The 25,462-nt window shown below is 41.3% G+C and overlaps 1 protein-coding gene across 2 annotated transcripts in view; it reads left to right on the forward strand.

The window, feature by feature from the left end:
* The window catches only part of LOC126334622 (cytokine receptor-like factor 3), a 107,777-nt gene that overhangs the window by 38,226 nt on the left and 44,089 nt on the right, over window positions 1–25,462 (forward strand). For both annotated transcript variants that reach the window (XM_049997050.1, XM_049997051.1), the window contains exon 4: window positions 10,822–11,074. In XM_049997050.1, the coding sequence (XP_049853007.1) occupies window positions 10,822–11,074 (253 nt within the window). The remainder of the gene's footprint in view (window positions 1–10,821; window positions 11,075–25,462) is intronic.

Genomic DNA, 25,462 nt, shown 5'->3' on the forward strand with positions numbered 1-25,462 from the left:
TTAAAACTGTTTTTGTGATCTTGCAGTTAGACTAACATCAGCATACTCGGACATACAATAGAAATGTTAAAAAGTGAAAGGTTCTGGTTTAATTATCCACTAGCATATTTTTGGTAATTCCTAATTTTGTGTCACTTTACTGTTACTAAATTATGACTTCTATGTAATTTATTTGATGCATAATTATGATTAGGTTTTGAGCTGGTCTGATGGTTGTGAACTGACCTAGCATGCTCAAATTATTTACTCCTGACAGAGAGCCCTACATACTGTTCCAGCATTATTTTTCATAATTTTATGACCCTTGATAATTTTTTTTCTCTCACCCACACAGGTTTCAGTAGGTTCATAATATAAACAGGGTGACCATAATTACAGTTCCTGTTTCAAAACACTGTAGAAAGATGACCACTGATCAAAATGGCATCAAATTTGAGCAGCACAGTATTAATGGAGGAGGAAACATAATTGGGGGGGGGGGGGGGGGGGAGAAAAACAACATTTTGACCAGTAGATGCTGCAGTAAGCATCAGAATATGCACGACACACAGCCGTTTGTCAGTTTCCATTCGGAACACCCAACATGACTGTCCCCATGAAGATTGCACGCTGCTAGTAAAGCTTTTTTACAAGAACAGAACTGCAGAAGTTTTAGACACTCAAGAGCATGAAAAAAGGCATTGTCCTGATATCTACCAAGGGTATGGAGAAATGACTACAAAATTTAAAAGACAGGTGGCAAAGGTAGGAAAGCCGTTGATCTGGTGTCTTTCGAAGATGTGGCTACAGCAGTGCAGGAGGAGTCAAGTGATGGGATGCAAACATGGAATTGCCTGAACATTGAACATACCTGCGAGCACAGTGCATAAAATCCTGTGAGACATTCTACATTTTTATCCATACAAAACCACCCATGTTCAGGAGTTGCTTCCTGCTGACCTGCAACAATATAGATGTTCACTCTGGAATTTCTTGCTCACATGGAAGTGAACAATGAATGGCCATGGATTATTCTGAGGAAAGATATAACCCATTTTCATCTCCAAGGACATGCCAGTATGCAGAATATGGGTGACGGAAAATCCACAAACATATCAATCGATACCACTTCATTCTGTTAAGCTGAAGTGGTGGTGTGTTTGTGTCTGTTGGTAGTAGTTTAGCTTGTAGTGAAATTGAAATAGATAGTTCCTGTGAATTACTATGGGTAGAGGTTATACTCAAAGATGTACCAAAATAATAATTGGCTCCTTCTACCAGATCAGATGATGTAATAGCTGAATGCTTCAAAGAAAACTTAATCTCAATACAAATGAATACCCCACTCACAGTTATAATTGGTGGAGACTTCAATCTGCCCTCGATTTGTTGGCGAAAATACATGTTCAGAGCCGGTGGTAGACAGAAAACATCTTCCGAAATTGTACTAAATGCTTTCTCTGAGAATTATTTTGAACAGTTAGTTCATGAGCCCACACGAATTGTAAATGGTTGCGAAAACACACGTGACCTCTTAGCCACAAATAATCCTGATCTAATAGAGAACGTCATGATGGATACAGGGATTAGTGAACACAAGGTCATTGTAGCGAGGCAGAAAACCATATCAACCAAAACCACTAAAAATAAACGCAAGATATATCTATTTAAAACAACAGATAAAAATTCACTTGATGCCTTCCTAAGAGGGAGTCTCCATTCCTTCCAAGCTAAGTATGTAAGTGTAGACCATGTATGGCTCAAATTCAAAGATACAGTATCGACAGCAATAGATATATTCATACCGCATAAGTTAATAAGAGACGGGACTGATCCTCCATGGTACACAAAACACGTCAGAGCACTATTGCAAAAGCAATGAAAAAAGGATGCAAAATTCAGAAGAACGCAGAATCCCCAAGACTGGCTAAGTTTCACGGAAGCTCCAAATTTAGTGCGGACATCAATGCGAGATGCTTTCAATAGTTTCCACAATGAAACATTGTCTCAAAATATGGCAGAAAACCCAAAGAGATTCTGGTTGTATGTAAAGTACACCAGTGTCAAAAAACAGTCAATACCATCACTACATGATAGTGATGGAAATGTTACCAATGATGGTGCCACTAAAGTGGAGTTCCTAAATACAGTTTTCCAGAATTCGAAACCAGAACAGCTGTTAGCATGAGTGACATGAAAGTAGATATCTTAGGTGTTGCGAAACAACTCAAATCGAGTCTTCCCGTCCAGATGGTATACCAGTCAGGTTCCTTTCAGAGTATGCAGACACAATAGTGCCTTTCTTAGCAATCATATACAACCACTCACTTGACGAAAGATCTGTTCCTAAAGACTGGAAAGTAGCACAGGTCACATCAATATTCAAGAAAGGAAATAGGAGTAACCCATTGAATTACAGACCCATATCACTGGCTTTAATTTGCAGTAGGACTTTGGAGCATGTACTGTACTCAAACAGTGTGAATCACCTTGAAGAAAATTACTTATTGATACATAACCAACAAGGATTCAGAAAATATTGTTCTTGTGCAACACAGCTAACTCTTTATTCCCATGAAGGAATGAGTGCTGTTGACAAGGGATCTCAGATCGATTCCATATTCATAGATTTCTAGAAAACTTTTGATACCATTCCTCACAAGCAACTGTTAATCAAATTGCATGCATATAGAGTATGGTCTCAGTTGTGTGGCTGGATTCATGATTTCCTCTCAGAGAGGTCGCAGTTTGTAGTGATAGACGGTAAATCATCAATTAGAACAGAAGTGATATCTGACATTCTGCGCCATAGGCCCTCTGCTGTTCCTGATTTACATAAATGATCTAGGTGATAATCTGAGCAGCCCCCTTAGATTGTTTGAAGATGATGCTGTAATTTACCGTCTAGTAAAATCATCAGATGAACAATTCCAATTACAAAATGATCTAGAAAGAATTTCTGTATGGTACGAAAAGTGGCAATTGGCACTAAACAAAGAAAAGGGCAAGGTTGTCCACATAGGTACGAAAAGAAATGCGATAAATTTTGGGTATACGATAAATCGCACAAATCTAAGGGCTGTCAATTCGACCTAGGAATACAGTTACAAGCAACTTAAATTGGAAAGACCACATAGATAATATTGTGGGGAAGTCGAAACAAAGACTTTGGTTTGTTGGCAGAACACTTAGAAGGTGCGATAAACCCACTAAATAGATTGCCTACATTACACTTGTCTGTCCTCTGCTGGAATATTGCTCTGTGGTGTGGGATTCGTACCCGGCAGGACTAATGTAGGACAAGTGCAAATAATGACAGCCCATTTCGTATTATCGTGCAATAGGGGTGAGAGTGTCACTGATATGATATGCGAGTTTGGGGTGGCAGTCACTGAAACAAAGGCAGTTTTCTTTACGGTGAGATCTATTTCGAAATTTCAATCCCCAACTTTCTCTTCTGAATGCGAAAATATTTTGTTGACTCCCACTATGTAGGGAGAAATGATCATCATAATAAAATAAGAGAAATCAGAGCTTGAACGGAAAGATTTAGGCGTTCCTTTTCCCATGTACCTTTCGAGAGTGGGATGGTAGAGAAGTAGTATGAAAATGGTTCGATGAACCCTCTGCCAGGCACTTACGTGTGAATTGCAGAGTAACTATGTAGATGTGTGATGCAGGTGGATGGCATCATTTAGCATAGGGGTGTATTTTTTCGAGGAAATAAGACCTTCGGTTTCTCTTACCTGTACCATCGCTGGTAAACACTATGAGACTCTTTCGCAGACCAACATCATTCCAACTGTTCCACAGGATGGGTGTGTAGGTAGGAGTATTTTTGTGCAAGATGGCGCTCCTCTGTACATTGCACAGCCAGCGAAGCAGCTGCTGCAGAAGCATTTCAGAAATGTTATAATTATCGGCCATCATATCCCTACAGCCTGACAGTCTAGATCACCTAATCTTAATCTGTGTGATTTGTGGCTGTAGGGTTGTCTGAAATATGTTGTGTTCAGTGCTCCTATTACGAATTTAGCTTAATTGGAGGCATGCATTGGACAACACATTCTGAAGACGCTGTAATATCTAGTGGAATGCGCTGTTTCTCAATTTCAACTTGGGGCAGAAAACGGAGGATAGTACATCGAATATGTCTTTCACCAATGTGATGAAGATTAGAAAGTGATGTCATTTTGATTTTTATATGGTTTTTGGTTGCAGGACAATTAATAACTGATGTCATTTTGCTTTTCATATGGTTTTAGGGCCAGCAAAATTTTTCGTGCGCCTGTTGGCCTCAAGACAATTAAAAACCAGTTGTTCCCACCTGATATGGTATGACCTTCCAGTGGTGGATGGGTTTATCTAAGTAACAGTGCCACAGCTGTTGACTGCCGAATTTGTGTAGTTATGCACATTGAACAGTATGGATGATGTAATGTGTATCTCAAACCATAGCTGGCATGTTGTGATTCGTGTGTCATTTATAGCGACCCCATTTATATTGAGAGGCTCACAGCATCATCTAATGATTTTTTTAATATTACAGGATACACCTTTTACAGTATTTCATGGTTTTTTGATACCTTATGCTTGATTGTATACATAATTGCTCCATCATGAAACATTCATCTCTGTGTGTCCCACTACACATTTGTAATAATGTTCATTAATGAAAAGCTCCTTGTCTCTTTTGTTAATGCTGCAATATTAATAATTCAAAATCTGATCCCATCAATTGTTGTTAACTTCTCATTTCTCATGAAGATACATTATAGTGTATGTGTACCTTCAAAGAAAGAGAGAAAAGGGGGACGACACCACAGTAAGCTAAATGTGTTGTAGACTGCAGCAATTATGTATGTAAACAGGCAGCTGCAAGTACCCAAAACGATAGCAAGTTGTGGAAATTACTACACTGCTAACTAAAAACGGCAGCCACCTTTATGTGAGGCAGAAAAATAAATTACAAACTTCCTGAAACATCAGATTTTAGATGCAAATTTCTCCAAACTTTGAATAGGAATCATTTGAAAAATCATAAACTGAAGCGTTGAGCATAAGCATAAGCAATATTATGCCTATATCAGAAGACTGGATTACCGTTGCTTTGAAGGCTCTTGGAAAAATGCATTCAGACATACAAGCAAGTTCAGAAACTGACTGGCAGCACAGGGCATATGGCATAAACCAAGGCTATAAAGATTGGGGTCAAAGAAGAGCAAGAAAATCATATTATAGCTTGCACAGGATACAGTGGCCTATGCGCAGTGACCAGTTTTTGTCCAAAGCGCTGGGCGAGTTCATTCGTTTGTTTGTAAGGGGAGTGTTTTCTGCCTTTCCACTGGTCAGTGATGACAGAATCGAGGTGCGCACCCTGCAGTCTTTCTCAACCATTTTTACAGAAACTATTTGGTAAAAAAAAAATCATGTTTGCTTTACTTATAGCTTTATATGACAGGCAGTTATTGTGATATTTACATGAAAGTAAGACACTGTGCGAAATTCAGAAAAGTGTGCAAAGAAAAATGGAGGTAGCTATGATTTTGCATTTGGTGCCCATTACATAATATGTTGTTGTGCATGAAACATGTTGAAATTTCATTAGACTTAGATAGAGGCATCTATCTGTCACCATTGTCGAGGAAATCGATCTAATGTAGCACACTCATTTGCAATTGTGCCATGCCAGCGATAAAGCCAGAGTGAAATAATATTGATGTGCATCTTCCATGTTTTTGCAGCACAAAGATTGTTCCATAAAATTTTGGACGTGCAGTCACATAAATTCAACTTCTTCTTCTAATATTTCGGCTGAATACTGTCCAGACATCTTCAGAGTGAGGCACTTGACAGTGAGGTTACTAGGCTCTTTAAGTTTTTTTTATTAAGATGCCCTGACCATGGCATAGTTTCAAGGTTTGTCAGGTTATTACATTTTGTAAAGTTGTCTGCCATGAATAAGATTTTAAGGAAAGCTGGTGCTGCTATTGTTAAGAAGAAGATCTGTTTTACCGGCAGAAAATTTGACCTGGTTTCAGAACAACTTTATCACCTGCATCTAAAGATATCTGTGGAGTTACCCTACAATTCATGGAACTGGATTGATGGTATAATGTGGACCAAGTCAGACTTGGTTTGTGAGGTAGCCATATTGAGACAGATGACAAAGTTTAGCCGGTTTGAGGCATCTTCGCATGAAGAAACTGATATTCAATGCTCAGTTATTAATATATATTAAAAACAAAGATTCCAAGACTTACCAAAAGTGCCGGTAGACAGGCACAATAAATAAAACATACACACAAAATTTCGAGCTTTTGCAACCAACGGTTGCTTCTTCAGGAAAGAGAGAAGGAGAGGGAAAGGCGAAAGGATGTGGGTTTTAAGGGAGAGGGTAAGGAGTCATTCCAACCCCGGGAGTGGAAAGACTTACCTTAGGGGGAAAAAAGGACAGGTGTACACTCGCACACACACACACATATCCATCCGCACATACACAGACACAAGCAGACATTTGTAAAGGCAAAGAGTTCGGGCAGAGATGTCAGTCGAGGCGGAAGTACAGAGGCAAAGTAGTTGTTGAAAGACAGGTGAGGTATGAGCGGCGGCAACTTGAAATTAGCGGAGATTGATGCCTGGTGGATATCGAGAAGAGAGGATATACTGAAGGGCAAGTTCCCATCTCCGGAGTTCGGATGGGTTGGTGTTGGTGGGAAGTATCCAGATAACCCGGATGGTGTAACACTGTGCCAAGATGTGCTGGCCGTGCACCAAGGCATGTTTAGCCACAGGGTGATCCTCATTACCAACAAACACTGTCTGCCTGTGTCCATTCATGCGAATGGACAGTTTGTTGCTGGTCATTCCCACATAGAAAGCGTCACAGTGTAGGCAGGTCAGTTGGTAAATCACGTGGGTGCTTTCACACGTGGCTCTGCCTTTGATCGTGTACACCTTCCAGGTTCCAGGACTGGAGTAGGTGGTTGTGGGAGGGTGCATAGGACAGGTTTTACACCGGGGGCGGTTACAAGGGTAGGAGCCAGAGGGTAGGGAAGATGGTTTGGAGATTTCATAGGGATGAACCAAGAGGTTACGAAGGTTAGGTGGATGGCAGAAAGACACTCTTGGTGGAGGGGGGAGGATTTCATGAAGGATGGATCTCATTTCGGGGCAGGATTTTAGGAAGTCTTATCCCTGCTGGAGAGCCACATCCCGAGTCTGATCCAGTCCCGGGAAGTATCCTGTCACAAGTGGGGCACTTTTGGGGTTCTTCTGTGAGAGGTTCTGGTTTTGAGGGGATGAGGAAGTGGCTCTGGTTATTTACTTCTGTACCAGGTCGGGAGGGTAGTTGCGGGATGCAAAAGCTGTTTTCAGGTTGTTGATGTAATGGTTCAGGGATTCAGGACTGGAGCAGATTTGTTTGCCACGAAGGCCTAGGCTGCAGGGAAGGGACCGTTTGATATGGAATGGGTGACAGCTGTCATAATGGAGGTACTGTTGCTTGTTGGTTGGTTTGATGTGGACGGATGTGTGAAGCTGGCCATTGGACAGATGGAGGTCAACATCAAGGAAAGTGGCATGGGATTTGGAGTAGGACCAGGTGAATCTGATGGAACCAAAGGAGTTGAGGTTGGAGAGGAAATTCAGGAGTTGTTCTTCACTGTGAGTTCAGATCATGAAGATGTCATCAATAAATGTGTACCAAACTTTGGGTTGGCAGGCTTGGGTAACCAAGAAGGCTTCCTCTAAGTGAGCCATAAATAGGTTGGCATACGAGGGGCCCATCCTGGTACCCATGGCTGTTTCCTTTAATTGTTGGTAAGTCTGGCCATCAAAAGTGAAGAAGTTGTGGGTTAGGATGAAGCCGGCTAAGGTGATGAGGAAAGAAGTTTTAGGTAGGGTGGCAGGTGATCGGCGTGAAAGGAAGTGCTCCATTGCAGCGAGGCCCTGGATGTGCGGGATATTTGTGCATAGGGAAGTGGCATCAATGGTTACAAGGATGGTTTCCGGGGGTAACAGACTGGGTAAGGATTCCACGCGTTCGAGAAAGTGGTTGGTGTCTTTGATGAAGGATGGGAGACTGCATGTAATGGGTTGAAGGTGTTGATCTACATAGGCAGAGATACGTTGTGTGGGGGCTTGGTAACCAGCTACAATGGGGCGGCCGGGGTGTTTGGGTTTGTGAATTTTAGGAAGTAGGTAGAAGGTAGGAGTGCGAGGTGTCGGTGGGGTCAGGAGTTTGATGTAGTCAGGTGAAAGGTTTTGTAGGGGGCCTAAGGTTCTGAGGTTATTAATATGACGGATAAAATTTGGACGATGCTACAATGGTGGTTTTAAGTAAAGGACTGAACTTTGCATCCACACCAAAGGTTTTACCAATACTGGCTTTCATCAGTGCCATTGAAGAAGCTGTTCGCCCTATTTCTGTGGAATCAGCAGAAGAAGTAAAAACGTGAAACTTGAGCAGTTTTGAAGGCTCGCCCACAAAGGAGGAACATATCTGTGGCAGAGAGGGCTGCACCTTATAAGTTTCGCCAGGATTCTGAGACGATGGTTCTTCCCGGTGATAAAGGTAATGCTACTGTTATAATGTCTTGTGACAACTGTCGTGAAAAAATGAACATTTTACTGAGTGACAGCACATACTGGAAGATCAGTAAAAACCCCACCAACCAGGGTGCTAAGGAAGACTGCTTTGCTTCTGAATGCCTGCCCCCTTCCACCAGAAGTTGTGCGAAGATTGAAATCAAGTGGTGCCATTCCTCCAAGGCTTTATGGACTTCCAAAGATCTGCTCTAAGATACACCACATGCTATTGAGGCTCTTCGTAAACATAACGTATTATTAGTAGTATGGGATGCAGGCAATAGTTTGGTGAACAACCTCAATTATTCAATTGAGGATGACATCTGGCACATCACTGGAAGTAGTCCTGACACTAGTGTGAGGATCATGTCATTCTTTGATTGGTATTGTAAGCACTTGATGAAACAATCTGTGAAATATGTTAATGCAGGGTTTGGAGAGCACTCAGGATAGTGGCATTCACACAAGGGTATAATTGAAGTATCATTCCTCACTCAGTAATATTATTTGTTGCATGTTTTACATGTGAATGGTTCTGATAAGGGACTACCTGCACAGCAAATTTCCATCATCATTTGTTCTGACCAAAGTAGTAGGCATGCTATTCTAATGATTTCTAATCTTTTCTCAAAGACTTTTCTTCAGTAAATTCTTCTGAAAGACAGAGCTACTGAATAAATGTAATTGTGCTTGAAACAGCTCTTAGCAAAGTAAAATACTGCAGCTAGAAGAAATCCATGAATCCTACATCAACATAGGATGTACCGGTTCACCGATTTTGGAATCAACTGAAAATATTGTTTACTTTATTTTTATCAAATTCTTGCAGTGAAATAATGGAAATAATTCAGTCCATGGTGACCATTGCATAATGGTCAAGATATGTAATATCTGTTTCCACCTTTAGTGTAACAAGAACAAAATTTCAGGACGGAAACAGAAAAATATAATGCTGTGGAGTGCATAAAAAGACACAGTGGCATTGAAATATTACTGTCTTTCACAGTGGCATTGAAATATTACTGTCTTTCAAGTAACCATTATTTTTATTGTGTATAATAAAAGAGATGCATAGCAATAGACAGCCATGTAAAAAGAACAAAAAACTACTAACGAGCACACATTTCAAAAGTTAAACAATTTTTCATCCTTTGATCACATCTATCTGTTGCTCAGCACCACTTCTGCATGGTGAGTAGTGATCCAGTACCTCATTAGAAACATTGAACTATATTCCATCAGATATTTTTCATTGATTCTTAATTAACTTTTAGTTTGTTGTAAGTCTATTGTAACTCCTTGTCCTTTTGCAGATGAAGGTTTTCACAGTGTGTTAATACAATAAATCTTCTTGGGTTTCTTTGTGTATCAATTCACAGTGCATCCACAGTTTTTTGAGAGGCATCTACCCTGCTTCCAACTTTTGTCAAGTGTTGGTACATCACAGTCAGATTCATTATACAGCCAGTGGCAGCAACTGATATTTCAATTCTTACAATAGTAGTTCACAACAATTTTGTTGGACAACAGATGATGATAGATGCGAACTGACAGCTACATAAACACAGGACTGGGGCAGTGATAAATTGTTGTGAAGCAACCATTATAGGAACTGAAATATTAACTGCTGCTGATAACTATAAAATGAGACACTGTGATAAAAGAGCACTAAGCCAGAAGATGGAAGAAGAGTATATGTCTTCTGAGAAGTTGAGGGCTCACTTCAAATCTATGCGACAAGGAATGTGAGGAAATTATATTCCTTTCCTGTATTTTCCTGTATCTCTAATAATATGCAACATCTATCTATAGCAGCTATCATCATAGTATTCTATTTAGATTTTCATAATTTTATTCTGTTTGTTTTCATGTTTGGCTCCATTAATAAACATGATTACATTTTGACATTAAAAGCAGCTGACAGCTTAGCAAGTTTTCTGGAAAAAGGATTTCTGGTTTTTCTTTTTAAAATGTGTAAAATTTCTTTTACAAAAATATTGTCATTGCTGAACACAGTTTCTGCACCATACATTCTAAAGACTCAATGCTCTCCATCATAGAAAGAAATGTCTGTTGTACAATGTTCATACTTACATTGAGGAGTGTCAGTTTCCCTTCCCATTCTGCTTCTGCCATTGCATTCTTCTTGCACCATCCCATTCCACCCCAAGAAACACTTTTCCAACAATAAATATATACTTGTATTTACTTTGTGGCAATTTTAGCTGAGCATCTTCATGCTTTTTGTAACAGGTAGAGACAGAGAAACCTGCAGAAATTGGCTCTTTTCGCTTACAACGAGCTTATGGAGATGTACGTGGCCGTCGTGAGTTGGAGGCCAACTTCCATGACGAGTATGTGGGACCAGAATGTCAGTACCTTATACGCAATCTACGTCCAAAGGAACCAGTCACCTTGCGAGTATGTTGCCGCGAAGACAGTGAACTTGCACCGTGGAGTGCTTGGTCTGTGTTACATGTTGCTGCCACCTCACTACCACCATTTTGTAAGTTGACCGTATGAAAAGATGCAAAGAAGCATGAACCATAAATGTACTTCTAATGATAGTAACTCTGCACAGCAGTATTGACTCATAAATAATGGAACTAGGAGATGAAATTTATCAATTGAATTAAACAATGGAAAATCCAGGATGGAATGTAACAATAAGAGAGAAGGAAAGTTGCTATTCACCATGTAGTGGAGATGCCAAGTCACAATGGGCAGTTTAAAAAGATTCACGCAATCATAGCTTTCAGCCATTAAGACCTTTGTCAGCAGTAGTCACATGCAAGAGCAACTTGCACACACGTCTGCAGTCTTAGAGAGCTGAAACTACACTGCGAGCAGCAGCACCAGTGCATGATGATGGGAGTGATGACTGGGTGGGGATAAGGAGGAGGCTGGGGCAGGAATGGGGAGGGATAGTTGGTGGGAGTGGCGGACAGTGAAATGTTGCTGTTTAGACAGAGGGCAGGAGAGAAGGTATGGAGGAGGGAGGGGGTAAGTAGCAGAAAGGAGAGAAATAAAAATAAAAAGAAATTAAAAGACTGGGTGTGGCGATGAAATGACGGCTGTGTAGTGCTGGAGTGGGTACAGGGAGGGGGCTGGAAGGCTGAGGATAGTGACTAACAAAGGTTGAGGCCAGGAGTGTTACGGGAATGTAGGATGTATTGCAGGAAAAGTTCCCACCTGCGCAATTCAGAAAAGCCAGTGTTGGTGGGAAAGATCCATAGGCACAGACTGAGTCATTGAGATGAGGGGTATCATGATTGGTAGCGTGTTCAGCTACAGGGTGGTCCACTTGTTTTTAGCTTGTAAAGCACATGACTGGTTTCACAGGTCGCCCTGCCTTTGATAAGATAGGTGATGTTAGTGACCGGACTGGAGTAGGAGATGGTAGGAGGATGTCTGGGACAGGTCTTGCATCTAGGTCTATTACAGGGGTATGAGCCATCAGGTAAGGGATTGGGAGCAGGGGTTGTGTAAGAATGGACGAGTATATTGTATAGGTTTGGTGGACGGCGGAATACCACAGTAGGAGGGGTGGGAAGGATAGTGGGTCGGACATTTCTCATTTCAGGGCACGATGAGAGGTAATCGAAACCCTGGTGGAGAATGTAATTCAGCTGCTCCAGTCGCAGATGGTTCTGAGTTACAAGGGGAATGCTCCTCTGAGGCCGGACTGTGGGACTTCGGGAGGTGGTGGGATACTGGAAAGATAAGGCGTGGGAGATTTGTTTTTGTACAAGGATAATTACGGTCAGTGAAGGCATCAGTGAGACCCTCGGTATATTTAGAGAAGTACTGCTCATCACTGCAGATGTGACGACCACGGGTGGCTATGCTGTATGGAAGGGACTTCTTGGTATGAAACGGGTGGCAGCTGTCGAAGTGGAGGTATTGCTGGTGTTTAGTAGATTTGAAATGGACGGAGGTACTGATGTAGCCATCTCTAAGGTGGAGGTCAACATCTAGGAAGGTAGCTTGTTGGGTTGAGTAGGACCAGGTGAAGCAAGTGGGAGAGAAGTTGTTGAGGTCTCTGGAAGAGTGTGAATAAGGTGTCCTCACCTTCAATCCAGATAGCAAAGATGTCTTCAGTGAATCTGAACCAGGTGAGGGGCTTAGGATTCTGGGTGTTTAGGAAGGATTCCTCTAGATGGCTCATGAATAGGTTAGCAGAGGATGGTGCCATGCGGGTGCCCAAAGCCGTACCACGGATTTGTTTGTAGGTAAGCCTTCAAAGGAGAAGTAATTGTGGGTGAGGATATAGTTGGTCATGGAGACCAGGAAGGAGGTTGTTGGTTTGAAATCCATAGGTCATCTGGAAAGGTAGTGTTCGATAGCAGTAAGGCCATAGGCATTAGGAATGTGAGTGTACTTGGGAGGTGGCATCAATACTGTCGAGCAGGGCAACTTGCGGTAAAGAGAAAGGAACTGTGGAGAGTCGGTCGAGGGAATGGTTGGTATCATTTATATAGGAGGATAGGTTCTGGGTAATAGGTTGAAGGTGTTGGTCTACGAGAGCAGAGATTCTCTCAGTGGGGGCACAGTAAGGGGCCACAATGGGCTGTCCAAGGTGGTTGGGTTTATGGACTTGAGGAATCATGTAGAAGGTCGGAGTGCAAGGAGTGGTAGGGGTAAGTAGAGAGATGGACTCTGGGGAGAGGTTTTGGGATGGATCTAAGGACTTGAATAGTTACTGGAGATCCTGCTGGATTGCTGGAATGGGATCACTGTGGCATGGTTTGTAGATGGAAGCATCTGACAGCTGACGGAGTCCTTCTGCCACATAATCCTTGCAGTTCAAAACTATGGTGGTGGAGCCTTTGTCTGCTGGTAGGATTACAAGTTCGGGATCAGTTTTTGGATGGTGGGCTCTGGTTCTTTCTGCGGATGTAAGGTTAGTATGCATGTTGAGGGATTTGGGGAACAATGGTGAGGCAAGGTTCGAGGATAGGAAATTCTTGAAAGTTAACAGGAGGTGGTTTGGAGGCAGTGGGGGTGGATCATGTTTGGATGGAGGAGTGAACTGACTTAGGCAAGGTTCAGTATTGGTCTTTGGTTGAGTCAGATTGGTCGGGTTGGGGGCGAAAGAAGAGAAGATCTTTAACTAGTCCTGTATGTTTGAATTTGGGAGTGGGGCCAAAGGTTAGGCCTTTGGAAAGGACTGATATTTCTGTGGGACTGAGGCTTCTAGAGGAAAGGTTATGACTGTGTTGTGGGTCTGTTTAGGTTTTGAGTTCTGTGTGGTGGTGGGAGGGAGTTTTGGAGGGTGGGGTAAGTGTAGTAGGTCTACGAGAGAGGGCTTGTCAGCTATGAGGGAATGTGGGGGAGGTTGGGAGATTGTTGTAGAAGTGGCCTAACTCAGTTCACTCCTCCATCCAACCGTGATCCACACCCTGTTAACTTTCCAGAATTTCTTATCCTCGAACCTTGCCTCATCATCATTCCCCAAATCCCTCAACATGCATACTAACCTTACATCCGCAGAAAGAACTACAGTCCACTATCTACAAACTGATTCTTATCTAATAATCCTACCTGCAGACAAAGGCTCCACCACTGTAGTTTTGAACGACAAAGTTCACGTGGCAGAAGGACTCCGTCAGCTGTCAGATGCTTCCACCTACAAACCATGCCCCTGCGATCCCAATCCAGCAGGATCTCCAGTCACTAGTCAAATCGTTAGGCCCATCCCAGAACCTGTCCCCAGAGTCCATTTCTCTACTTACCCCTACCACTCCCTGCACTACCACCTTCTACATGATTCCTAAAGTCCATAAACCCAACCACCCAGGATGCCCCATTGTGGCCGGTTACTGTGCCCCCACTGAGAGAATCTCTGCTCTCATAGACCAAAACCTATTACCCAGAACCTATCCTCCTATATAAAATATACCAACCATTTCCCTTGACCGACTCTCCACAGTTCCTTTTCCTTTACCACACGTTGCCCTGCTCGTCACTGCTGATGCTACCTCCCTGTACTCTACCATTCCTAATGCCCATGGCCTTACTGCTATCGAACACTACCTTTCCAGACGCCGTATGGATTCCAAACCAACAACCTCCTTTCTAGTCTCCATGACCAACTATATCCTCACCCACAATTACTTCTCCTTTGAAGGCATCACCTACAAAAAAATCCTCGGTACGGCTATGGACACCCGCATGTCACCATTCTATGCTAACTTATTCACAGGCCATCTAGAGCAATCCTTCCTATAAACCCAGAATCCTATGCCTATAACCTGGTTCAGATTCACCGAAGACATCTTTGCTATCTGGATTCAAGGTGAGGGAGGACACCTTATTCACATTCCTCCAGAACCTCAACAACTTCTCCCCCATTTGCTTCACCTGGTCCTACTCAACCCAACAAGCTACCTTCCTAGATGTTGACCTCCACCTCAGAGATGGCTACATCATTACCTCCGTCCATATCAAACCTGCTAACTACCAGCAGTACCTCCACTTCGACAGCTGCCACCCGTTACATACCAAGAAGTCCCCTTCCATACAGCGTAGTCACCCAAGGTCGTCACATCTGCAGTGACGATCAGTCCCTCTCTAAATATACTGAGGGTCTCGGTGAAGGCTTCACTGACCGTAATTATCCTCCCATCCTTGTACAAAAACAAATCTCCCACGCCTTATCTTTCCAGTATCCCACCACCTCCCGAAGTCCCACAGTCCGGCCTCAGAGGAGCATTCCCCTTGTAACTCAGAACCTTCTGCGACTGGAGCAACTGAATTACATTGTCCGCCAGGATTTCGATTACCTCTCATCGTGCCCTGAAATGAGAAATGTCCTACCCACTATCTTCCCACTTCTCCTACTGTGGTATTCTGCCGTCCACCAAACCTATACAATATACTCGTCCATTCTTACACAACCCCTGCTCCAAATCCCTTACCTCATGGCTCATACCCCTGTAATAGACCTAGATGCAAGACCTGTCCCAGACATCCTCCTACCATCTCCTACTCAAAGTCCGGTCACTAACATCACCTATCTGATCAAAGGCAGGGCTACCTGTGAAACCAGTCATGTGCTTTACAAGCTAAAAACAAGTGGACCACCCTGTAGCTGAACATGCTCCCAATCATGATACTCCTCATCTTAATGACTGCTTCACAGCCTGTGCCATATGGATCTTTCCCACCAACACCGGCTTTTCTGAATTGCGCAGGTGGGGACTTTCCCTGCAATACATCCTACATTCCCGTAACCCTCCTGGCCTCAACCTTTGTTAGTCACTGTCCTCAGCCATCCAGCCCCCTCCCTGTACCCACTCCAGCACTACACAGCCGTCATTTCACCGCCACACCCAGCCTTTTAATTTATTTTTATTTCTCTTCTTTCTGCTAGTTTCCCCCTCCCCCCTCCACACTTCTCTCTTGCCCTCCGTCTAAACTGCAACACTCCACTGTCTGCCACTCCCACCAACTATCCCTCCCCATTCCTGCCCCAGCCTCCTCCTTACCTCCACCCAGTCACCACTCCAATCATGCACTGGTGCTGCTGGGCGCAGTGTAGTTTCAGCTCTGTGTGTGTGTGTGTGTGTGTGTGTGTGTGCGCGCGCGTGTTCGTGCGCGTGTGTGCGCGCGCACGCGCGTCCGTGTGTGTGTATTTGTGTCTACTGCTGACAAAGGCCTTAATGGCCAAAAGCTATGATTGTGTGACTCTTTTCATTGTGTCTATCGTGACTCAGCATCTCCGCTATATGGTGAGTAGCAACTTTCCTTCTCTCGTATTGTTATCAGTTGAATTATTTGTTATGCCATGTATCTTATCATTAAAATGATGTACCAATGGAAATTTCTCTTGCTTAAGAATCTTGAGAGAAATTGGTGCATTCTCAAAATGTGAAATGGGCATCTTCAGAGAAAGTGAATAATGGTGCACTATTTGAAGACATATATGGGTCACCAAATAGTATTAGTTTCAGTAAATCTCTCTAGTATAATGGCAGTTATGTTGGTTCAAATGACCACATTTCTTATTATCTATCATGGTACATTTAAAAAATCTCCTTTGACGACTTTTTGTTTAGGTTAATGTAACTAAGCTGTTTATTTAAAAAGGGAGTGACATAAACCAATCACAGCCTAATGAAGTATGGTATTTTCGTGCAGAAGGGAAAATGTGATCCAGAAGATACTCAGTATCCTCCAGTCTCCAGTCTGTGATTGCAAGACACGTGGTATCATATTCAGATCTATACTCAAGATTATTAACATAGAAGCATGTAACAGGTACATTAATATATATATTAGTATAGATCTAAAGATGATCAGAATTGTTAATTTATAAATATTTTTGTGGTCACTGACTGGAGAATAAAGAATAATCCCAGTTTAGATCTTAAGAAACAAGCTAGATTATTGAAACTTCCTTGAAACTGTTTGCTGGACTAGGGTTTTAACATGGGTCTCTTGCCTTTCATTGGCAATTGTTCTACTGACAGAGCTATCCAAACATGATCCATGACCAACCCTCACAGCTCGACTTTCGCCATTACCTCAGTTTCTATCTTCTAAACATCACAGAAGTTCACCTGCACACATATCTTGTGAAAGATGTGGAAACACTGTGTGGGAGTTTGTTATGAATTCTGCTGTCATAAACAAATACACAAATAAGAGCTCAGAAGCTATTTTTGAATGTTTTGTGTTGTTATAAATATAATAGGACTGTAATTACATTAGCAAAAGTATTATTGTGATGTGAAGTAAGGTAAAAATGGTGAAAAAATTGTGTTTTTCTTATTGTGCCTGCAGTCATAAATCTAGGTCTGGTCTTACATTTCAGAATCAAATGGACAAAATAACATAAATTTCTTTTTAGTTTGTTTCACTGTATCTAGTGTTAAAACCAATCAGCCATCTGCGACAAGATATGTGTGGATGGTTGCACAGAGTAGTTCAACAGGGAGTGTTTTGCGAAAATCGTAGGTTGTATTTTCATTAGGGCAATTGCAGTGGAAAAAAGAATGGGGTGATCAGTGGGGCTTTCCATGGGATTGTAGGTTACACCATAAGGACCATAAAATTGGTGAACAGGAGGTGAAGATTTGTGGCAGCTGTAATGGAAAAAAGTGAAACGTTGCTGGAAAAAGGTGGCAAGAACTGGGCGAACACAGGTTAATTTTGTTAGAAAATCAAAATTCAACTAAGCAATAGATTTAGCTTGCTACTAGAATTAAAAGAGGGGGAGAGCCTCATACTGATGTAGAGAAATGTATAGTGCAGCAGAAAAGTCCCAAGAAACTTACAGATAAGTCAGTTGAAAATCGAGACAAGAAAGCAAGAGTTCTGCTATTAGGAAGCAATTGTGGGAGGGGTGTAGACCAGCAGGTACAGGAGAAATTAAGTACAGAGTATCAAGTCACAAGTTTTGTGAAACCAAGTGCTAGCCGTAGCCTGGTAACAGAAAACCTAGTGCAAATGTGCAAGGATTTTAACAATGAAGATCAGGTGTTAATAGTAGGGAGAGCTAAAAACAGCCTGGCTAAAAATGAAAAATATAGTATTATGTGTGACCTGGGAAAATGCGAACACACAAATGTAGTTTTGAGCAGGTTGTGTGGTGCCGTAATCAGATCTGGGTTATCTCTGCTGTAAACCAAGTAAATATGGAGGTGAAAGGGTTCTGATTAATGCATAATATCATATTGGTTCTGTTCCATTAGTTGCTGTAGGAAGATGGGGATATACTTCTCATGGCTTATACCTGAATAGGAGAGATAAGTACAACTTATCAGATCTACTAGCATAAAACATAAAGCACACAGAAGTAAAACCTGTTGGTTGTTGGGGTCAAGTGAGACACCAGCATTAAGTCGGATTCACAATTCAGATAGACAGCACTAAAGGAAATAAAATTGAGACAGGCTATAAGTTCATCCTACAGTAATAGAGTGAAAATTGAGATCAGTTTGCTTCATTGTGATATTAGGGAGTTAAGAACTTACGTTTGCAAGAACTTAGTAGTTGGAAAGAAACTGATATCATTTGACTGTCTGACACCAGTCAGTGGTTGTAAGTTAGTTGCATTTTCATGTGGATCCAGTATGGATAAAGGTTCAGTTGTCACACTCATGAAAGGGAATATTAATACAAAAATGTAAAAATGGTAAATTTTGTGTAGATCGGGCTATAGAAGCATGTGCTTCTAATTTACTATTGGGAAATATATTTGTAGTTGTAACTTTTTGCGAGTCACCACCAAGAATTGGGAAAATTTCATGAAAAATTCTGATGAATTTTACTGGGCTCTCTGTGAAACAGAAGAAAGGGATTATTAATCTGTGGTGGTTTTAAAGTAATTTTATTGAAAGAATCGATAGGAAAATTGATCTGGAGGTGCTTTTATAGTTCGGCATCAATCACAAATTACTCTACCTGAATATCTCAAGATAGTAGTATCCTTATAAATATGTGTTCATTTAACACCCAGAATTTACAGAAAAACATGCCAATCTGGTAATAAATGGATTGTCAGGTCATGATGCACAATTAGTCATATTATATAACTTGCTTCATGTACAGTTCAGAAACCTGTAAAAAAAAAACAAAAAAAAAAAAAACAGTGATGCTCTTTAATGACCAAATTGTTAAAGAAAGCTTAAAACATGTTGACTGGGGTGAGCCTAATGCGATCTCTAAATTTAACATATTTCTTAATGAGTTCCTGTTCATTTGTGAAAAAAGTTTTCTAAAAAGATAATTAAGTGTAATAATGGCAAATCATTACAGAAACTTTGGATAACTGCAGATATCAGAATGAAATAAGAATATGTACAAAGTAGCCAGAAGAAGTAATGACTCAGAAGTGCTTTATTACAAACAGTACCATAATGTATTAAAATCATCATCATCATCATCAACAACAACAACAACAACAACAACAACAAAACTCGAAAATTGTAAACTTTTGTCTCAAAGTGACAGATTAGATAGCAAAATAAAACCCATTGTTAAAAAGAGAGACAGGGAAAGAAGCCTTGGAAGATGACATTATTTCTGCTTGAGAATGGGAGCATTGTAAAAGATAATTCATGTTAGCAAAAGCAAAAGTGAAACAGTTACACTGAAGAATCACTACAGAGAACATGTAGTGAATAAAAAATTAATCTCACATCGCCATCTGAATTAAGGAAGGTGATCATGATTGTAAAAAGTAAAAGTTCATATGCGGTGGATAACATCTAAAAGACACTAAAAAGTTGTGGCCCTAGAATAAGTGATATTCTTAGTCATTTTTATGTAATGCTTCATTAACTCAATGTGTTTCCCCAGAAATAATGAAATATACCATTTTTAGATGCCTCTCTAAAACGGGTGCCCAACAGATGTCAATAATTGCTGCCCAGTGTTACTCCTTACATCATTATCTAACATTTTTGAGAAGGTAGAGTACTCCATGGTTGTCGCCAAACTGTATAGTAATGGAATAATTAGTCAGTCACAGTGGATTTCAAATGGACCATACTATTTATATATCTACTGAGCACTAATAAAATCTTTAAATGATAAAATATAACCAGTTGGGATCTTTTGTGATTTACCAACACCATTCGACTGTGCCAGTCACAATATTCTGTTACAGAAGTTAAGTTTTTATGAAATTCCTATTTCAGCAAATGTCTGCTTTAGTTTTTATTTAAGAAACAGAACATACAGTTTGAATAATGCAAAGGGAAACACTACATCATCTGCATGGCGAGGAACTGCAGTAGCAATCTCTCAGGGTTTGATCATTAAGCCACTATAGGTGTTCCTGTATGTCAGTGATCTGCCATTTTATTTCAATCAAGAGGCAGAATTAGTCCAGTTTGCAGATGATACAAGCATTGCTATAAAGCTGAGTGAAAAAGCATCAACAGACAAAGTAGTAAATGATGTTTTGTGGAAGTCACCGAATGGTTTTGTGCAACTTCAAAAAGCACAGTTCATTCAGCTTTATTCTGTCAAAACAATCCCACCTCATATTAACCTAGTATACCAAAAGGTAGTGGCAAACAGGGTAAAAAATTGTAAGTTATTTGGTGCGCATATTGATGAACTGGAAAAACTACATAGTAGACATGGTAAAATGTTTAGGTGCAGCTACTTATGCCACAAGAATAATTGCAAACTTTGGGAATATAGAAGTCAGTGAGTTACCGTATTTTCATTTACAGGATAATGTTCTGGGGTTAGACCTTGCTTAGGCAAAAAATATTCATTACAGAAAAGAAATCAGATTTGTGTGTGGCATTCACAGACATGCATCTTGAAGAGCTTTCACTAAGCAGCTGTAAATATTAACTACAGCCTCATAGTCCATTTATTCACTTACAGAATTTACTATCAACAATTCATGTAACTTCGAGAATAATAGAGATATTCAGAAGTTCAACACTAGAAGAAAAATGAGGATCTGTATTATCCTTTAATAAATCAAATCTGGCACAAAATGGTGTGAAATATGCAGATATAAAACTTTTTGACCATCTAGCCATATAAATAAAATGTCTGACTAATAGCAGAAGTGTTTTCAGATGTAGCTTAAAGGTGTTTCTTCTTAACAACTCCTATCTTTAGGGGAACTCTTGAATAAAGATAATTAGTCGTTTAAATAAAAACTGTAAATGGCCAGCAGAACTAAGTAACAAGGAGTTGTGGAAGAAAGGGTATTGAGGGAACATGGCTTAGTCACACCATGGGAGATTGTTTACAGAACAAATTTTCACTCTGAAACATGCTGACAGATTAAAATTATGTGCTTAATCAGGACTCAGACCTCGGACATTGCCTTTTGCAGGCAAGTGCTCAACCAACTGAGTTATCCAAGCATGACTCAGAACCCACCTCCGTAACTCTACTTTGCCAATAACCTATGTTCTCAATTTGCAGGCAAGTGCTCGCTTACACTTGACTGCAACACGCAGTAATCCCAGGTTTGAATCACAGTCTGGCACCCAGTTTTAGCCTGCCAGGAAGTTTCAAATCAGTGCACAATCAACTGCAGACTGAAAATTCATTCCGGAATTTAGTGTATTGTTATGATTGAAAAACGTTATGAGTTCCTCATTTGTGAAATTATGTTTTATCTTCCCTTTATTTTCTGCTATTTACACGCAGATTGTGGTAGCCAAGACTGGCCATCCAGAACATATCCAGAATGAGTAAACATATCAGTATTCAGTTTTTGTTAAGCTTTAGCAGACTATGTGGTGAATTTTCTGACATAGCCAAGTCATTTTTGACATTTATAGCTGTAAAATTGTGACAGCGGACTCAAACAAAATAATGTATGTGATGGAATTTCATCGAATAGTAACAGGGTAACAGTGCCACAAATCACTGTCCCACCGACAGTAGAACAGCTAAACAAGCACGACTCGGGTATGGTTTGTGAGTTTACTCGCACACTTGAAGATCATCAGCCTACATTCTGCTATTGTAGCCATCAGACAACTTCCTAATTACGCTATTTAGACTTACACAATGTATACAATAGAAAAAAAGTCAGTATTGCTTTCTTTTATGGCGAATGTCTTCAAACTCTTAGAACCCCCCAGGGGGCTCACCACTCTTTGGCGGGTTCGTGTTTGGCTACCATGAGGCCCCAGCTTTTGCAGCATTTTTCCCTTCCGTGCTGCATGTCTATCCTCTAGCTATTCTTTTTCTTCTCCCTTGGGGAACATGTCTGTGGAATTCTTGGGAATGTTCTGCATTCTGTAGCTGATGTACGAACAGTCCCACCATTGTTTTTGGCTCCCTTTCCCTTTGTTTGTTTCCCTTCTTTTCTCGTTCCTCTGCTTCGGCATTTGAGGATCCTCTTTTATCTTCTTTGGTGTTTGAGGCTTCTCTTTTTTCCTCTTCTTCGCTGTGCACTTCCGAAGGCCGGCCCATGCATCTGACGCATAACAGGTGATAGGTAACATGTAATTCTCAGCCCTGGGTCGACAGGTAAGGTTCGCACATATCCCCTGGTACAGGCTTTAATTTACCCCTCCCTCACATCATTTGTTGATTGTCACTGACTTCATAATTAACTTTCTCAATAAATTTCCAGAGTAGTAAGATTTACAATAAACTTTTTATTTTCTTTTCTCATAGTTAGCTCCAGTTCTTCGTGTCTAGGGGCTGATTCTTGAAGCTGAAAATGTTATATTACAAGTTCTCATGGTTACAATTGATATAAATAATGCTCGAGTATTGCCTGAGAAATAATTTCAGTTTCTGTAATTTTTATTCTTTCACATTTTTCTAGGCCACGCCATCTTTACAATTTCTACTCCAACAAAACCGAAAATTCCATTGTTATTGCCAAAAGTAAAAACACGTCCTATTACATCTGATGCATGCCCACTACGAATCCATTCCGCGGTACTAAAAATATTCCAAAGAGTTTACAGATTTTCTTGACAAATGAATCTCCACGAATTTGTATCATTGTTTTATAAATGAATCCAGAAGTAAACTTAATAAATATCGTCAGATTGCGCAGTTAATAATAGGAATTTTAAGAGTGCCAGATATTTTGTAATTTCAGATATTTCTAAAAACAAAAAGTAGTTTTAACTGTACTTACGGAACTAGTACATATCGATTGTAACAACGAAAATAAAGTAATTTATTTTTATGATTATCGCATGAAATATACGACATTGTGTACAAAAGCATATGAAATTCTTTTAGAAAAACAGCTGAGATAATATAACCTGTTTAAAAAGTTGTAATTATTTTTGATATTGACTATTTCTGTTGAGGAAAAGTAATGCTAGAGGAGGGTGTTCCTTTGCAAGGCCTGGCCCTGGGAGGGGTGATTTTATGAGCTACTACCTTCCCAAAGCGCCAATTGGTCCCTCTGTCCGGTGTTCGGGAGGTGTCACCTGAGATGTGAACAATAACCTAAGGCAGGTACGCCCCCTTGTGAAGGGGGACCTGAGTTGGAAGGAGTGTGCCGTCAGAGACACTAGCAGTCATGGGGGATTTTCTCGCAATGAACCAATCATCTTCACAATAAACATAAACGGAATGAAGTTAATGATTCAAAGACCCTCCCAGCTGCACCACGGTTCCTCATGGTTTCGCATACTGATGATATTCAGTCCTTCGCAATGGTAAGTCTGTTTCTTATTTGGAAAAGTGTTGACATAGTTGCCAGCCCTGTGAAATCTTGCTCTTGTTTAAGTAATAGCACTTTGCTTTTGGAGACTACTTCTGGTTCTCAAGCACAACAACTGCTTACCGCTTCACTTCTCCATGACTATCCTGTTCATGTCGAGGCCCATCAAACACTGAATTCTTCCTGTGGTCTTATTTACACTAGGTTGCTCGGTGGTCTGACCAAGGACAAAATCCAAACATACCTCTCTGACCAGGGTGTCATTGCCATCTGTTGGGTGATGAAAAAGGCATATGCTTCCTTAGTGCCCACAGTCACTCTTCTCACCTTTGATACAGTGGTGCTTCCATCCAATATCAAAGCAGTCTGTGAGGCTGTCACAGTTTGACTGTACATTCTGAACCCGATGTGCTACACCAGTGTCACTATTTCAAGCATTCTCGAATGTCTTGTTGACACCCGGCCAAATGTGTAACCTGTGGTACGGATGTGCATGAGGGTGATTGTCCACCTCCTCCTTGGTGTATCAACTGTAATGGTGGCCATGCCACTTCCTCTTGTGTATCTTGATGGGTCTGTCCAGAAGATCTGGATAAAGGTAAAAGTTATTTACCCAGTCGCTCGCAAGTTATTGGCTAGTCGCAAACCCTGCGTTCTATCATCTGGCACTTACAGTACTGTTCTTGCTACATCTCGTTCCATGAAGAACATAGCCATGCATACATGTGACCTCAAATTCAGTTCTGACATTGTGAAATTGCCCAGTGTCATGGCAGGATCGCAGTCCCCTCACCCAGCTGTGCAACAAGCATCAAACTCTTGCCTCGCGGGGCAAAATCACTAGCAGGCCAGAAAGGACAGAAGGAATGCTCCTGTGAAGACTTCCTATGATCTTCTAGCCAACCAACACCTGAGTCTTCCTCTGCTAACTGGAAAGACTCGAAGAAGTCCAACAAAGGCAAATAGTATTCTCCTTTGCCGACTCGAAGATCCTCTTCAAGTGTGTTGCCATGTGATATCTTCGTCCGGCCTACCACCATGTCACTGGTGTGCACCACCAACCATTTTTCTGCACTGCAGGCTGACAGCAGAAGAAAGCTGACGCTTCTTTGGACCTCATGGAGCAGGATCGTCCCTGCCTCAACGCTCTGTAGCAGCGAATCTTCGCAGGCTGGCACTCGGCAGCCGCTGAGTGAGACTACTTCATTTTTTCCTCTTCATGACTCTGTTCAAATGGAACTTTCATGGCCTTCGATCCAACAAAGAGGATTTATGGCTGCTTTTAGAATTGCAGCATCCACTTGTACTCTGCCCTCAGGAAACAGCTTATTGGGTAGCCACCTCACCCATTTCTGCTGCTCGGTGATTTTGATGCGCACCATGCCATAGGGGTTCTCCCAGAACCTGTTGGAGAAGTGCCCTCTTGGCTGATCTTATTAATCAACTTAACCTTTTCTGTGTTAACACAGAGCACCCACATTCCTTTCAGACTCCGCGCACACCTATTCCCATTTGGGCCTATCATTCTGCACTGCTCATCCTGCGCATTGTCTTGAGTGGTCTGTTCTTTCTGTCATCTACTCGAACAACCATTCCCCGTGTGCTATCCGTTTGCTGACTCCTACCCCACCTCCGTACACACTCAAATTGCATCTTACTAAGGCCGACTGAAGGGTTTACTCCTCCCTGGTTTCCTTCAACAAACATGATTTCCCCAGTTGTGATGACCAAGTGAAATACCTTACAGACATTATCCTTATCGCTGCA

This window comes from Schistocerca gregaria, chromosome 2 (assembly GCF_023897955.1).
Source record: "Schistocerca gregaria isolate iqSchGreg1 chromosome 2, iqSchGreg1.2, whole genome shotgun sequence".
In the NCBI taxonomy this organism is placed as follows: Eukaryota; Metazoa; Arthropoda; class Insecta; order Orthoptera; family Acrididae; genus Schistocerca; species Schistocerca gregaria.